This window comes from Physeter macrocephalus, chromosome 20, assembly GCF_002837175.3.
Source record: "Physeter macrocephalus isolate SW-GA chromosome 20, ASM283717v5, whole genome shotgun sequence".
NCBI lineage: Eukaryota > Metazoa > Chordata > Mammalia > Artiodactyla > Physeteridae > Physeter > Physeter macrocephalus.
Genome location: NC_041233.1, coordinates 53,237,198 through 53,253,836, shown reverse-complemented (window position 1 = coordinate 53,253,836; position 16,639 = coordinate 53,237,198). Strand labels below are relative to the sequence as shown.

At 36.8% G+C, this 16,639-nt stretch overlaps 2 protein-coding genes across 4 annotated transcripts in view; one reads left to right on the top strand and one right to left on the bottom strand.

The window, feature by feature from the left end:
- Window positions 1-1,052: 1,052 nt before the first annotated feature.
- Window positions 1,053-16,032, bottom strand: LOC129391680 (protein CC2D2B homolog). The gene is made up of 9 exons (XM_055081432.1): window positions 15,986-16,032; window positions 15,866-15,930; window positions 11,870-11,934; window positions 9,989-10,049; window positions 8,648-8,724; window positions 8,213-8,286; window positions 5,516-5,603; window positions 1,580-1,778; window positions 1,053-1,249 (listed from the first exon to the last, which is right to left on the bottom strand). The coding sequence occupies exons 1-9, from the start codon at window positions 16,030-16,032 to the stop codon at window positions 1,053-1,055; spliced, it is 873 nt and encodes a 290-aa protein (XP_054937407.1).
- Window positions 15,807-16,639, top strand: part of LOC129391666 (uncharacterized) — a 32,175-nt gene continuing 31,342 nt past the window's right edge. For all 3 annotated transcript variants that reach the window (XR_008616251.1, XM_055081308.1, XM_055081309.1), the window contains exon 1: window positions 15,807-16,331. Coding sequence is in view for 2 of the 3 variants with exons in the window: in XM_055081308.1 (XP_054937283.1) it covers window positions 16,031-16,331 (301 nt within the window). In the remaining variant the exon portion in view is untranslated. The remainder of the gene's footprint in view (window positions 16,332-16,639) is intronic.

Genomic DNA, 16,639 nt, shown 5'->3' with positions numbered 1-16,639 from the left:
TTCGATTAGAGATCACACTGTGTGGAATCAAAAGAACTAGGGTTTGAGTCCTGAGTCTACCCAAACTGTCTCAGCTTCCTGCCCTTGGAGGAGTAATTTATTAATTTCTTTATTTTTGAGGCAGAGAGAACAGTATGCAGATTTTTGACTGCGTGGAGTTGGTGCCCCACCGTTGCATTGTTCAAGGGTCAACTGTATTTTGAGGAAGTATTATTTCCACTTTGTATCTACCTACAGCCATATTTCCTATATATGGAATGGTTAATGCAAGTGATTGAGCAATTAGGTTTTTGTACAAAATTCTTATTTAAATTTTTTCAAGCCAAATTTTTAACATAACTATTTCTGTCTAAATATTTCTTCTCATTAGGTTAATGGACTGCTAATTTTCATAATGTCTTTTGGAATACACATAAATTAGTTTAATTATAAGTATAACATATATTCATTTCTGAAATTTAGAAAATAGAAAAGACTATAACAAAAAAAATAAAAATAATCCTATGTCCTACTATCCAGAGATAGTTATTAACTATGATATATTTTCTAGTCTTTTTATCTATATACACATATATGTACGTACTTATACATTCCTTGATAAATTCATTCATTCATTATCTATTTTTATAAAATTAGGATCATATGAAATTTTGCATTCTGCTTTTTTTGACTTTACATTTTATTTTGAGCACTTCTCCATATCATTAAATATTCCTTGAAAACATAATTTTAATGGATATTTAATATTTCATCATAGTTTTGCCTTTACTAGACTTACTAATATCTTTAGAAGGTGAATTAACACCACAAAAATAAGTATATAAGTTATAATTGATATTACAAGAATTCTAACCATAATCATAAATAAACTGTTGTTGGTTACCTTCCTGTATATGGTCTTCAGTGCTGGATTTAAAGGTTCCTTACTTATGTTTAGTCTGAAATTCCATGACCGTCTAACAGATGAAGGTAATGACATTATTTCTCCACTTTCTTCAAACCAACACTTCCCCTATCAAAAATATTTAAGAATATAGTAAGTACATATTACACTAAAAACAAATGTCACACACCATCAGTGAGTGGTTTCCCTTGTTAGCTAGTGAACTTGCCTCTTCTAGTTTAAGCAGGCGATTTTCCATTTTGTTGCAGGTCTTTTTATATATTTCTGGCTTTTTGTGAACATAGAATCCTTCATCTTCTAAAATGCGTGGCATCATATCTTTTGGCAGTTTAAGTTGGTTGATCACTTAATAACAAAACCTAGATATTACTTTAAAGTCCAAAATATTAAACTGGTATAGACCAAACAAGAAGCAAAAGGGAACTATCATATACTCTACCACTAAAGCCTAGCAGAAAGTCTATACACACACACACACACACACACACACACACACACACAATGAATGAGCTCTTTAAACCAATTCCCTTTAACTCAGAGAAAGCATGAAGAACAAATATAGAAAAATTTCTATAATTTTAAATCAGTACTTTTTATCTATCCAGCATACAAAGAAGCTATTATCCTACAATATGATTCATTAATGACTTGAATATTTTCTTGTAAAAACTTTACCCGGAGAATTGCTTGGAACAAAAATATTTGCCTGTTGTTTTTTTACTTGTTCTTGGTCATCTTCATAATCGGCGGCCTTTACTTCAAGTAAATCTAGGAAAATGACTTCTTCCATAAAATCTTCATCTCGGCCCTCAGCAAAGTTTTGTAAATTATCACCAAGTGAAAAGTGTTTGTGGTAACTATCATTTACTGATCTCTGTTGAATACCAAAAAGAAAAATAAGTATACGTGCTTGTCCTCAATGATTAACAGGCAGATAAATGAAAGGTACTAGAATCTTGCTGTGAAGTCTTTCTGATCTATGCCACCTAGTTCAAGTTCAAGCTGAAACTGTGTGACAATGAACTTTCATTGAACACAGAGGAACTCATTTAAGGCTTAATATTATAAAATATGATTTTTCTATAGCCCTTCATTGAAATTCTCAATGAAAGACCACTGAAAAAGAACTACAATTCAAGTCTCTCCTCTCCTATGGAAAATGTTCTGAAATATTGGACTATGATATTTCAACTGTTGAGAATTCACAGTGTAGGGCAAAGTCTAGAGACATCAAGCCATGTGGTCTTCAGCCCCATTTTTTTCCACCATTCAGAAAGAAGTACTACCTAAGGTGATGTGGAGTAGTCATGCTGTTTTCTGGTTGATATTTAAGAAAAAAAAGAAAGAAAAGTAAAGATACAAATAGAAGTCTGTGGCAGTGTGATTGATTATGATACATTTCTGAAATATGATATATAAAAGTTACAAACAATCTGAATGTAGGTATTGAAACAGATATATTACTAAATATAAAAATGTATACTTTTATATTATATCAGAAATTTTATATGAGTCTCTTCACAAAAAAAATTACCAATTTATTTTGGATGACTTTAGTTGTCTAACTTAAAATCTACATATATTGAAAGAGAGAAGGAGACAGAGTATGTGAGTCATGCAAATAAAAATCCCTTAATTTTCAAAAATATACATTTAGGGGTAAATAATTAAATTAAAAGAATTAATAATAGAATTTCATTGAATAGATAACCGTAGATGGCCTTGATCAACTCTGACAAAATTAAGTTAGTAACATGGTTAAGCATCACCTAGGTTCATATCAAGTCATCACATCATCATACCTTCCCTATATCCCTGTCATGAAATCAAGAAACTATTTTATATCCAGAAATCTTTGTGGCATCATTTTCAGAAGTCAAACAAGATATGACACTGATACCTAGGAGCAAGATTTGGGGGATCTTCACATAGGGGATCTCTTTGAATATTCCAATCATAGACAAAGAGGGGCTCTTTGCTCCTGCTGGAGGCCCCATTACCAAGTTACTTTCACCCACCCCTGGTGTGGGCCAGGGCTTTCAACCTGCCTTCAGAGCTGAGGTCTGCCCTGATGGCTGAGTCATGTCAGGCTCTCATCTTGGATCCCAGCCTTTTATTTATGACCATGTAGGTCTCTTTCATGAATCCTACCCCACTACAGCTACCTATATTTGAAGCCTGAGACAAGCTATGATCTCAACCAATATAATCACCTTCCTGGTCTTCACTATGCAGCTCACAGCAGACCAGTGTCTGTGCTGTTAGCTGCTGTGTGACAGGAAGCATGAGGTCAGAAGGCAACCACCTAATTTTCCATGCATAAGTCTAAATGAATGCACCTGAGTATGGTGTGTTAAAAAAAAAAAAAAAAAACAGAGAGAGAGATTCTCCCCTTTCTCCTAGTAGGAAGGAGCCACAGTCACACTCAGCCTCCCACAAAACAGTAGCTTTCTCCTCCCTGTGATGAGGACAGTAGATTCCCATTGTCCCCAAATTTACCAGGTGCAAGGCAGATGGCTTTTCCAAACAACTTCTCTAAACAACCCACATCCAAGCCTGGACTTCCTTGTGCCCAAATAGTCTACTTGCCCCACTGACCTAATTTCTCTCATGTCTTCCCTGTGAGAAGGAAAAGCAGCCATAACCACAGCGCTTCGCCCTGGTGCACTCTACAGGGTGGACCTTCTCTTGTTTCCCCTGAAAAGTCCATTCCTTAACCCATTTCATGGGATTCTGGGATATCAGGTGACTTGGCAGAGCATGTGGATGTTTGATACTCATTTATTCAATATTCACTCAAATATGGAGTGCCTAATACATTCAAGGAAGAAAATAAACAGAGACAGAAATACATGTGAGGTGGTGATAAATGCCATAAAGAAAAATGATGCAAGATAAGTGGCTAGAGAATACTGGGATGGGGGGTTGGGGGGTTGGGGGGTACTATTACATAAGGTTTTCAGGCACAGTATTTTTAATTATGTGTCATTTGAACAGAGACCCAAAGGTAGTGAGGGAGAGAGCATGAGGATAAGAGAAGAGCTTTCTAGACAGTTAAAAGGTACAAAGTCCCTGAGGCAGGAACTGGAAGGAGGCCAGTATGGCCAGAGTTGGGCGGGAGAAGGGGAAACTAGTGAGAAAGGAAGTCAGAGAGGTACTAAGGGGGACGTGGAAGCCCCTATAAGGACTTCAGCTTTTTTTTTTTTGAGTGAGATACGAAACCATTAGAAAGTGTTAAAAAAAAATGTTGTGTCTTAGATTTTAACAGAATCACTCTGACTACTGTATGGTATACCAAATAGACTGTTGGGGCAATAGTAAAAATAAAGGGAGACTATGGCAATGATCTGGATGAGAGGTTACGGCCGCATAGACTAGGCTGTGCCAGGGGAGGTGATGAAAAGTGGACTGGGTTCTTGAAGTGGGTTGGATACTTTGAAGGTAGAACCAACAGGATTTGTGACAAACTGGATACGAGGCATGTGAGTAAAAGAGGATCCAAGGATGACACCAAGGTTTGGCTGAGCAATTGGAAAAATGGAATTGCTATACTGTGATTCTATTTATATAAAAGTCTGTGTGTGCATATATGGTATAAGCATAGAGAACAGTATGAAAAAATGGTAATAGTGGTTTATCTCAGAGCAGTGGGATGTCACATGATTTTTATTTTCTTCCTCATGGTTTTCTGCATTAAGTTTTTATTATGTATATAATAAATTTGTTAGATTTTTTAAAGATAAAACTCTTTTCTGTGGAACAAACAACAACAGAAGGAATGTAAAGACTGGAGCAGGATACAGGATACAAAGAAAGGGGAATGGAAGAGACTGAGAAGTAAGTAGAAAGGCAAAGGGGGGTCCAAGAGAAATTCAAAAGGAGGACCTGAAGGATTTGGAAATGACTGGGAGGTGTCAGAAGATACTGGGTAGAACTCTGGAAATACAGGAGGGGGCTCAAGGAAACTGTAGAGAGATCTGAAGGTAGAGAGGAATGGCGAAATTTGAGAGGAACAGGAGCAGAAGGGAGACCAATGAGACTGACAAATCAGGAGATGGGAAAGACTAGTGAGACTGATGAGGACTGGAGGAAAGGACGGCCCGAGAATAACAGTGGGCTGAAGAGTTTGGGAAGAACTGACAGAAATTAGAAGGGTCTGGGATTGTACAAGGAGGGAGGAAGAATGGGGAATCAATGATGAGTAATAGAGATTACGGAGAACAATGTGGGCACATAGAGAAATGAACAGGAAGAACAAAAGAAAACACAGGCTTTGGAGCTGATAGCCTGTATTTCCCGGCTCTATCAGCTCTTACCTCTGTGTGCCTATTTCCTCACCTATAAAACAGAGATGATAATAATGCCTACCTCACAGGGTTATTATGAGGTTTGAATGAGACAGTCCACATTAAAAATTTAGAATATCACTGGGCATCCAGTAAGCACTCAATAAATGTTAGGAATTATTATTATGAACAGCTTCTCAATTCAAAGAGAAGGCAGTTCAATAATAAAAATTTCACCTCCCATCAAGTATTTCATTCTATGCATTTAATAAAGAGTTATTTTTCCTGAGAATGAGGATGTAGGAGGAAGGGAAACAAATCCAACCTGCTCTGCAGACTGGCCTAAAGTTGAGTCTTCTTCACCACTTAGAATAAAAAACGAAAGACCTTCATCCAGTGAGACTTCAGTCTGCAGGTTAAACAATGGAAGACCAGTATTCAGTGTTGAAGTGAAAGCTTTTTCTGCTTTTAAGGGAAAGAAGTAGTTTTCTATAATATGGTAATAGTAACTGTATCTTATTCAAGAACAAAAAGCAGTAGGAGAGATAGTATCAAGTTATATTTAACTTTGAGTCTGTTTGGCTCATGAATTATTTTTGTATTTTGTTTTGTTTTTAAGGTCCAGTAACTGGGATTTAAAAAAAAAAAAAGCACAATAAAATTGCAGCATTATTTCCAATAGCCAAGGTATGGAAACAACTTAAGTGTCCATCAGCCAATGAATGGACAAAGATTTACACACACACACACACACACACACACACACAATGGAGTACTATTCAGCCATAAAAAGAATGAAATCTTGCCATTTCTGACAACATGGATGGCCCTTGAGAGCATTATGCTAAGTGAAATAAGTCGGACAGAGAAAGACAAATACCATATGATCTCACTTACCAGTGAAATTTTTAAAAAGCAAAACAAAAAATCAAGCTCATAGATACAGAGAACAGCCTGGTGGTGAACAGAGGCAGGGGGTGCAGGGGGCAGTAGGCAAAATGGGTGAAGGGGGTCAAAAGGTACAAACTTCCAGTTATAAAATAAGTAAGTCTTGGGGATATAATGTACAGCATGGTGACTAGTTAATAATGCTATATTGCATATTTGAAAGTTGTCAAAAGAGTAAAACTTAAAAGTCCTCATCACAAGAAAAAAAACTTTTTTTTTGTAACTATATATGGTGACAAATGTTAACTAGACTTATTGTGGTGATCGTTTCCCAATATATGCAAATATTGAATCCTTATGTTGTACACTTGAAAGTAATATAATGTGTCAATTATATCTCAATTAGAAAATTTTTTAAATTAAAAAATAAAAATATAGGGTCCAAATCTTCTCCATCTTCCCAATCTATCTCTTCACTCTAGTCAGAGTATTGAGAGCATTACCTTACAGTTAGATCAAAATGTGGACTCAGGGCAAACTCTTTTTTCTCTCCCTGTTTTTGGGTGCTCTCATGTATGAATGCACTCACAAGTACCACTCCACCCCACCAATAATCTTTTGTGAACTTAGAGATAATTAAAAGTATTAAAAGTGGCATATTCTTAGTGATGAACTTGCTTATAAATAGGCTCTCATTTTTCAATACTGTAAAGTCTGAATCTTTCAAATATAAATCACCTATCACTTCTTTGTCACACACGTTTAAATGAACTGTTTTTAGAGAGGTTTGGGAGAGGAATCTGAAGGAAGGAAGGGAGGGAGGGAGGGAAAGAAAGAAGGAAGGAGGAAATCTACTAGTTCCTAGGAACTGAAGAATTCAAAAATATGTAAAATACAAAAGCTTATCCTACATCCTGTTTGTATCTACAATATCGCTGTCCCATTAACTAAAAGTTATGTACCTTTCAACAATACTGATACATAAACTGTCCATATATACTTTTACCTCCCTCTGTCTCTGCTCATTGAAAAATCATTTGCTAAAATCCTCAACTTCCTGAGCAGATATCCCTTCCTAGTAGTTTGTAATGGAAACTCTTAGAAGCCAATTTCTCTTCCTTTTTACCTCTTTTCTTGATATTCAATGGACTTATCTTGACAAACTTCCAATTTTTTACTATTCATAGTTAAATTAAATCCAAGTTAGGCTCACTTTTATTCATTTGTTGAATGAACAACATGTATACAATCATCTTATTTTAGTCTGCTTTTACTATTAAATTTAATTAATTTATACGAAGCACCCAAGAGGGACCCTGCGGAGAAGACAAAGATGAGTTTTTTAAAAACCCGAAATACAATCCTTACATTTTAAAATTTGAGAGTATTTTTTAAATAGTCTCATTGCTTATGGCAGAAATGACTAGTTGTTCATTGCTGTCTTTTCTCCCATTTCTAATAATAGAACTTACTTTTAGCTGGATACCAAGACATTTTTTCCCACGTTCCTTTAGTGGAAATAATGTGTGCAATTTTTAGGTCTTGTCCTCTAAGAGATCAATCTGCAATCCTATGGCTCTCTTCCTCCTCCCTTCCCTTTGGTTAGCAAATGAAGACACAGGAGTTTTGCCATTGGACTCAGAGATGGAAACTAAGTGTTGAAGATGGCAGAACTCTCCTAGTAGCCTGGACTACTTATCTATTACACTAGAGAGAAATAAAACTTCTATCTTAATTAAGACATTTTACTTTGAATCTTTTTGTTAAAGCTGCTTAGCCTTCACTCTAAATAATACAGTTCGCCCAAGATGTGAGTGATTTTGTCATTTGAAGTTTCAAATATGTGATTACACATTGTATTTCAGAACAAAATCTGTAAATCAGGGATCACCTATAATATTTTATTATAATTTTTTAAGATAAGAAATAATGTCAAGTAGAAATAGACAGTGATTAAATATTGGCTTGAGAGATCTTTTTGGAGTGACAAAATGGTCTAAAATTGGATTATAATGTTGATTATATATTCTGTAAATTTACTAAAAATCATTGAATCATATGCTTAAAATGGATGAATTTTCGCTATGTAAAGTACACCTCAGTAAATCTGTTCTAAAAAGTTTTTTTAAAAAAGTTATTCACCTTAGACCACTGATATATCTTATTATCAATGAGCAGCTGAGTTGAAGATTTTTTGCCTTGATTAATCTGAAACACAATGTAAATAAATAGTATGGAAAACTTAATGTTCACAGATATAAACATAATTATGTTCATAAGTCTTTTGCCCAAAATGGATAAAAACAAAGACTTCTCAATGTTTTTCTTTTAAAAAGTATATACATGTTTTATCCTAAGATGTCAAATTTAGTTACCATAACCAAATCACTTAACTTTTCTTGGCTTCAAGTTTGGAAATAGAAAGCATGGAAAATAACTTGAAGCTTTTTGGATTTAAGGAGCTATATTAAAATAGAATTTTAGCTCTTTTTTGATAAAGAAAAGTTTATCATGATATATATTGATTCAAACAGTAAATTTGAAAATAGGAAAGAAAATATAATATTACCTTGGCATTTTTTAGCTTTTCTCTTACTTTGGCTCTCAGAGTTTCTATTATGTTTTGATTTTCTTCCATATTTAAATCTATCAAGAAGCCAACATAATATGGAGTTCATGACACTTTCTTATAATGTAATTAAACAGCAATAGCATCAAAAGTACTTATTAAATAGCTAAATAGCACGCATTTCTTTGGATTATGACAATTATGAAGACTGGGTCATTACCCATGAGAGCTTAGAACCTAGAAAATAAAGCTTAGAAACTTCCCCTTTTTCCATCTGGAATTAAATACTCATGCATGGTCAGGACTGAATTTTGTAGTCAGGCGAAAAAAAAAAAAAAGGTTCAGATAAGCAAACCTTTATCTTTCTCCTTTTAGGAAAAAAAAATCAATGAAAACAGTAATAGTCTATATAAAGTGCTCTACAGTCCACAGAATATACAAATATCAAAACCAGTTTACTTCAACTTGATTAAACTGAAGAGGAAGGAATCTGAAAAAAAGAGAGGTAAGTCTCCAAGCACCCATTTTAACTACTTATGTCAGTTTTGTAAATTCAGTATAATACTGCCAGCTCTTAGAGGAAATGAAACAGTCCTCCTGGGTATAAAGAAAGCTCCAGCTGCTATGTGTACTCCAAGCCTCATGTTATTTTCTTCTCATCCACCAGATGATCTACTGTATGGATTGAGAAAGACAGGAGTTATGCAGTCCTAGGTACAATAGAAAATGAAGGACCTACTGGTCATTTTGCCTTGTATTTTTCTTTTTCTTCTCCCTGCCTTTGAGTAGTTAAAGGTTAAATAGAAAATGGTGGAAATAAAGGGTAAGCATAAAGCTAAATCAGTATAAGTCATGAGAATCTTCATTCTTAATTGCAGTATTCCATGATAAAATTTAAAAATTATTAGTTGGTTTGTTTATACTCTATTCCCAGAACTTAGAATGACAGATGGCACCTAGTAGGTGCTTAATAAATATTTGCTGGATAAATGAAGCAGGAGTCAACCATTATTTATATATGTTTCTCCCTGAGACCTGGAAACTTCCTGAAGCAGGTTCTGTATCTCTGTATCTTTATGGTGTAACATAGTCTGAAGAACGAGAAGATTCTCCATGTTTGCAGAGACAGAGAGAGAAAACAAAACTTAGTTTTATTACATGCACTGACTTTACCATTATTTCCTTATACCCACTTGTATTATATAGGAAGTTTAGTTTCTGTTTGAACTTATCCCTTAAGAAACTGTGTTCCCAAATGAAACCTTGGGATAGGATTAGTCATTTATACCTTTTAAAAATAAATTCCAACAGTATTAGAGCTGTGGTATACTTATTGAGAGCCTTTCTGGAGATGCTTCTCTACATTTTCTTCTACTGCAATGTTATCTGTGTCTTCTGACATCTGCAAAAAAAAAGGGGGGAAGGGTTACCTTGTATCTTTTTGTTTTGGCATTTAACATCTTTTCATAGGTTTATCAGCCCTTTGAAAGTCATCTCCTTTAAAATGACATTTCATATCCTTTGCCTGTTTTCTTAAATTTCATCATTTTATCAGTGGGTATGAGCTCTTTATATATGATAGATTTTTAAATTTAAAAATTGCTCTCTGTAATATCAAAAAGAACCTTTTAATGATAAAATCCAGTAGATAGTTGTTAGTGTTCATATACTGACTACTTCATATACCTTTTAGGAGGGTCAAATGAGATCAAAAATATGAAAATACTTTGAAACTCAACACTATATCAATGTTAGCTATTATTTGAGTACTCTGTAGCATCTGATAACTTTCTAAAAGCTTTCTATATCCTTTTCCTCTACCCTTCTACCTCTCTGGCCACTTATTCCTTGTATCCTTTCTTGGTCACACTTCTCCTCATAGCCTAAATGTGGGCACATTCCTAGGATTTGGAGAGTGCATGGATTCCCATGGCTTCCCAAATCTGTCTCCAACCTTGACTGCTCTCCTGAATACCATATTTCTAGTTGCCTACTGGTATTTCTAATTGAATGTACTACCATTATCAAAATTTCAATATTTTGGGGCTTCCCTGGTGGTGCAGTGGTTGAGAGCCCGCCTGCCGATGCAGGGGACACGGGTTCCCATGGCCGCTGAGCCTGCGCATCCGGAGCCTGTGCTCCGCAACGGGAGAGGCCACAACAGTGAGAGGCCCGCGTACCGCAAAAAAAAAAAAAAAAAAAAAAAATTCAATATTTTAAAATGAGCATTTATTTCTTTTACCACTTTTTAAACCTCAATATTCTAATATTAAACCATACTAGCAATGTTAAATGTTTTTTTAGAACAATATGGATAAGTTTTTCATTTTAAGTTGAAAAAATAGAATAGCAAAAGACTCCTTAAATAACAACTGTACATGCTAACCAAACTAATGTGCAGTTGGAGTGGGAAGAGCAAGCAGACACACATCAGATTTCCAATCACAGTAAAAACATGGATTCATGTCAAAAGCCAAAGCAGCGTATACTGACATGATCACAGTAAGAACTTAGTCTACAGACTTGCTGGAAGAACTCCAAATCCACCAGTGGTTCCTGTACCACACTTAAGAACTACTGAATAAGGTCAGTATGAGCTAAGATGTTCTGTTCTTACTAAACCTTCAGTATTTTCCTCAACAAAATTAAAAATACCTAACTTCACTCTTGACCAAGGAGACAGTAACCCTTGAAGGTGTGATGGGACATCAACCCCAGCAAGTGATTGATAGATGTCTCCTTCAATTCCCAATAATCTCACCCAGCATTCTGGATATACTTTTCATAACTTCCCATCCCCATCTAGAAGGCAGGAATAAAATACGAATCTTAATTGGAGTTACTCTAGGTGACACGTAGATACCAGTCCTAAAAATGTTTCACTCATTCATTGATTAAAAAAAGAAAAACTTTTTTTTTCTTTTTTAGCAAAGCAGGAAATGGATTGTTGGCTGGTTGAGAAAACAGAGAAATAAATATTTAAATAAGGGAATAAATAAATAAATATATATATAAATAACTCACCTCTAATACTCTTTATTACATAATTGACAGACCAAAGAGTATAATTCATCTGTAAACTCTCTTATTATTTTTTTAACATATGAACTGTACGATTTGTATATAGAACCAAATATATCACATTTTTTCAAGATTATCCTACATTTACAATTCAGCTATTTAGTATAATCAAAATCCTTATAAACTCCATTACTACCTTACTTTTCTAAAAATATCTTCTTTCCTCTTTGAAATCTTTTTCAGGATGGTTCTTTCATTTCCACTTTCTAGATAAATAAGAAATATTTTTAAGAATTATTTATCATATTACTGAGAGAAAACAATTATTTTGATACTTGAGATAAACATGCTATTTAAATTTTTTAATTTAACTAAAACCTAAACAAAGAAACACACTATTGCCTTTAGTATTTAGTTGTTGATCACCTTTAGTATTTAATAGAAATTCTAGTTAGTCCAATAAGACATGTAAAAGAGTTAGAGGTAAAACTATTGGAAAGGAGACAACAAACTGATTTTTTTTTGTAGAGGGTAGGTTTTATACATAGAAACTCCAAGACACTCAATCAAAAAACTTTAGAAAAAATGAGAAAGTTGATAAGTGGCAGAATACAAGAGAATGTATGGCAAAGTTAACAGCTTCCCTATATGCTAATATAATAGAAAAAAATCACTTTCATAACAGCAATACAAAACTTTTCAAAATACATAGGAATAACTTCAATGAAAATATTTGGGACCCTCCCCCCCCAAAAAAAGTATAAAACTTTACAGTGAGAAAAAAATCTGATTAAACAAAGAGATATTCCCTGGAGGCAGGAAAACTAGTTAAGAAGCCATTATAATAGTCCTGATGAGAGATTCTGGAGATCTGAATCCAAAAGTGGAAGCAGGAATGGAAGATGAAGATTCAGTTAAGAGGTAGAATTCACAGAATTTGGTGAGCAACTAGATGTGTAGGACAAAGTGAGGGAGGAATCAAGGACTCTAAGGTTTGGGCTTGAGTAACAGAGGTCGTATCGTTCTGAGTATTGTCGAATATAATTGGGGAAGGGGTTAAAGAGTTCAGTTTTCAGAGGCTGCTTACGGGACATTAAGGTGAGAGGTCCAAAAAGTGATTAACAATACTGAACTGACTTGGAGCAGAAGAGAACCAGGTCTAAATTAGCTAACTCCTTTGTTTAATCAGTAAAAAAAAAAAGCATTTAAGAGATTGATTCCATGACTCTTGAAAAGAATCAACACCTTTAAGATTTTTCCCACCAACATACCAAGAATGGACACAACAGGAATAGAATGCTGGGAAAAGAGAATTTTGAATTTACTTTCCATTCTGCAAGAACTTCTAAAAGTGAACTTCAAATCAATACCTGGCTTACTGATGCCTACACCTGCAAATTTTATCTGCTAAAGCTAGGGAAAACATTAGCAGTGGCACATCCTATAGATAGTTAAATTATAATAAATTATTAAATAAAAATCTTATTGTAGAAGAAATTATTAATCATGTTTTTTGCAGACCTGTAGATGTTTCTAAACTAGTTTATTTATCATTTCATAAATACTATAAGATAAAGAAATGATTACAGACAAAATAGTAGATAAAATTGAAGATCCGGATGAAAATTGCATTTATTTGCCCTATTGAAAAATCACATGTGGAAGAAAGGAAAAATTATAACTCAGACTTCCACCTTCTTACAGAAATTCAACTTTCTGTGTTAAAAAACTGGCTCCAACAGTTAAATCCAATATTCTCTTCAAGGATATTGCTAATTTACAATTCTTGTAGTTACAGCTTTTTCTAAAAGATAAGGAAATTGAAGATTAGCTATTTTTGTATCAGACGAACTGGAGGTCCATAGTCAAAGCCTGAGAATTAAAGTGAAGTAATTCATTCAACCTTTTCTGGTCCATACCAAACAGAAGGCAATTTTTATAAGTGTTTTATAAGTATAAATGTTTGCCTCTTGCTTAGCATTTAGAAATCTCTGGGTTCTGAAAATACATCCAGCAATGACTTTATCACTATGGTGATTCCTGAAATAAAATTTCCTAAAGCCTATTCTATGTTGTGTGTAAATTTAACATTCAACCACCTGCCACTTGGTTTCAGGAGTGTTAGCAGAACAAAATTACAGGAAAATCTCTAGTGTATGAAATGGTCACAAAATGCATATTCTGGTATCTAATAATATTTCTTTGGTTAAGTATGAACTAACTAGACATTTGTTTTTCCTTCAGTTTTTCCCCAGGTCTTGTTGAAAATAACTTCAAATGTATTAATCCACTTTTCTTCCTTAGAAGAACAGAATTCAGTCCAAAACACAGTTTCCTCTTTATCTTTGTTCATTTACTGTCACATAGTATCATGAATCCTTTCTGAACTCCCTTATAGCAATGTTTGACAAATCATGTTCTCCCAGATTTCTTTGATTTGAATGGGGATGCTATGCCAAAAAATTAGTCTCATTCAAAGTCATGGTAAAATTAAAGCAATGGATAGCACTTTTTCAAAATAAAAATTTATTAAATATATGTCACCAGCTACCCTTTACTGGTACTGGGATATCGAAAAGGTGGAACTTAACCAAAATATTCCACAATTAAGTGTGACACAGCATTATTTCACAGTGTTTCACAAAAAGTATCAAGAGTTCCAGGTGTTTCATTACCTAAGTTTGAAAATTAATATCTTTTAGTTAACTGTGATCTTATTTTCTAAAATGAAAACCTAGGAACCAATGGTCTGACAAAGAATTTTCCGATCTGTGAATTTGTACACGTCTTTGAAAGGCATCAAAACTAAATCATCCATTGCTCTCAGGACTAAGTCGGAAATCATCACAACCTGCTTCTGTAGGTCAAGAAAGACTGGGTCCACTTCCCTTGAAACTTCTGGTATATAAACATTGAGGGCTTCCCTGATGGCGCAGTGGTGAAGAATCAGCCTGCCAATGCAGGGGACACGGGACTCTATCTCTGGTCCGGGAAGATCCCACATGCCGCGGAGCAACTAAGCCCGTGCACCACGACTACTAAGCCTGCGCTCTAGAACCCGTGAGCCACAACTACTGAGCTCACGTGCCACAACTACTGAAGCCCACTCGCCTAGAGCCCATTCTCCACAACAAGAGAAGCCACCACAATGAGAAGCCCACGCACTGCAACGAAGAGTAGTCCCCGCTCGCAGCAACCAGAGAAAAGCCCGCGTGCAGCAACGAAGACCCAATGCAGCCAAATATAAAATAAATAAAATATTTTTAAAAAAATTGAATAAGTGACAAAACAAATTATAAAAACTGTAGTATATTTTGAAACATTATATCCAACACACAATGCAAAGTAATTTTGCTGCCCACAAGTTCATAATTGGATTGATAAAAATGTATTAATTCATAGAGCAACAAGGGCCATGATGTCCAGAAACTGGATACAAGTAAGTCCTGTGATGTTATATTTATTTAAACCTGAAGATGTATCTTGGGTGCCTGTACTTATAGTCTACACTGGAGAGAAACTCAAAACAAAGGCCCTTTCTGTAAGTGAGGCCAAAAGACGCTTGTGTCCACTTCCCCACCTAAGCCTTGCTCACCACTCTCTCATAAACCTTCAACTATACCCAGACCAAACTCTTCTTTATACTCCCCGCCAACTCCGTCATTTGATTTTTCCAGCTTCTCCCGTAATCTAGAGCATTCCACATTTCAAAGCCGGATTCAAACCCCACATCTTCCAGGAAATTTTTTCTGACTCCGGTCCTTCTGTGACCTCCACTAGCATAATAATACGTAGTTTTTGTTCATTACAGTCTACCTTACAAGGCCACTTGCTGCTTACCCTACAGTGGGCTGGGGCATGAACTCATCTTCTTCTACCCTCCACCAATCCTAGCAAGGTGTTCAGCACACAGTAGGGACTCAATAAATAATACGGACCCGGATTCGAAGCAAATCAACCACTGCTCTCGAAAGCTGTACAATGGAGTCGTTCTCAACCCTATTAATTCCCAAGGGGATGACTAATGGGTGGGCCAGGTCCCGGGGACTACAAGTCCCAGTGGCCCATGCGGGTCTGGTCCTGGTAGCCGGGGAACCCCAGTGGCTTTTTCCACAGAGCCGGTCTCCAACCAGACAAAATACTGGAGCGTCTGACAGGGAAGGGTGGGGAGGCTTTCTGGGGCAGTAAGACATTCACCTGGATGGACTGCACTTTTGCTACGTCTGGGCAGCGAAGGCAGGACGCACCGTTCACCGCATACTCTGAGAGGTCACCAACCGCCCCGCAGCGTTCCCGACGCCCGCTCCACAAGCTAGCCTGACGCTTCCTCCTCGGAGCTGAACTTCGAGGCGGTTCGGGAGCATGCGCGGTGCGGCCACTCAGCCGGTCGGGCCCGGCGCGCGCGAGGAGCCGGTGCCTTCGGGAATCTTCCGTGCGCTACGTCTGCTCACCCAGCTGCGTGGGCTTGTGGCTCGGTCCGGTCTCCGCCTAGAGCGCCCGGCGAGAGCCACGGGCTTTTATCACCCGCCGCCTGCGTCTGTGCTCCAGTGGCCGCAACTGCCCCGGCGGCTGTTCTGGAAGAGATCTGAGAGCGGGGTGGGCTGGGTCTTGAGAACCCCGCACCTCTCGCGTTGTGGTGAAGAAGAACCGTCATTCCCAACGGGTGAGTATCGGCCACGCGCTCCCCGGCCGGCGCGGGCCCGCGGTGACCACCGGAGTCGCCTCTGAGCGGGTGTTCCCGGGGGAGGATGCTCCCGAGCCCGCCATGGAAGTGCGGTCGCCCGCGCCGTCGAGATGCGCCCCGGAGCCTGTGACCCTCGTGCGGGTAGCCGAGGAGCGCGAAGACCCGGGTCGCCGGCGGGACCTGCCTCTACCTTGCCCCGAGGAGAGATGTTCGTAGAGTTCAGGTGCTTTGGGTGTGGCATCTGAAAGAGCACCCCGAATATGCGAGGGGTTCTTTTTCTTTCCAGA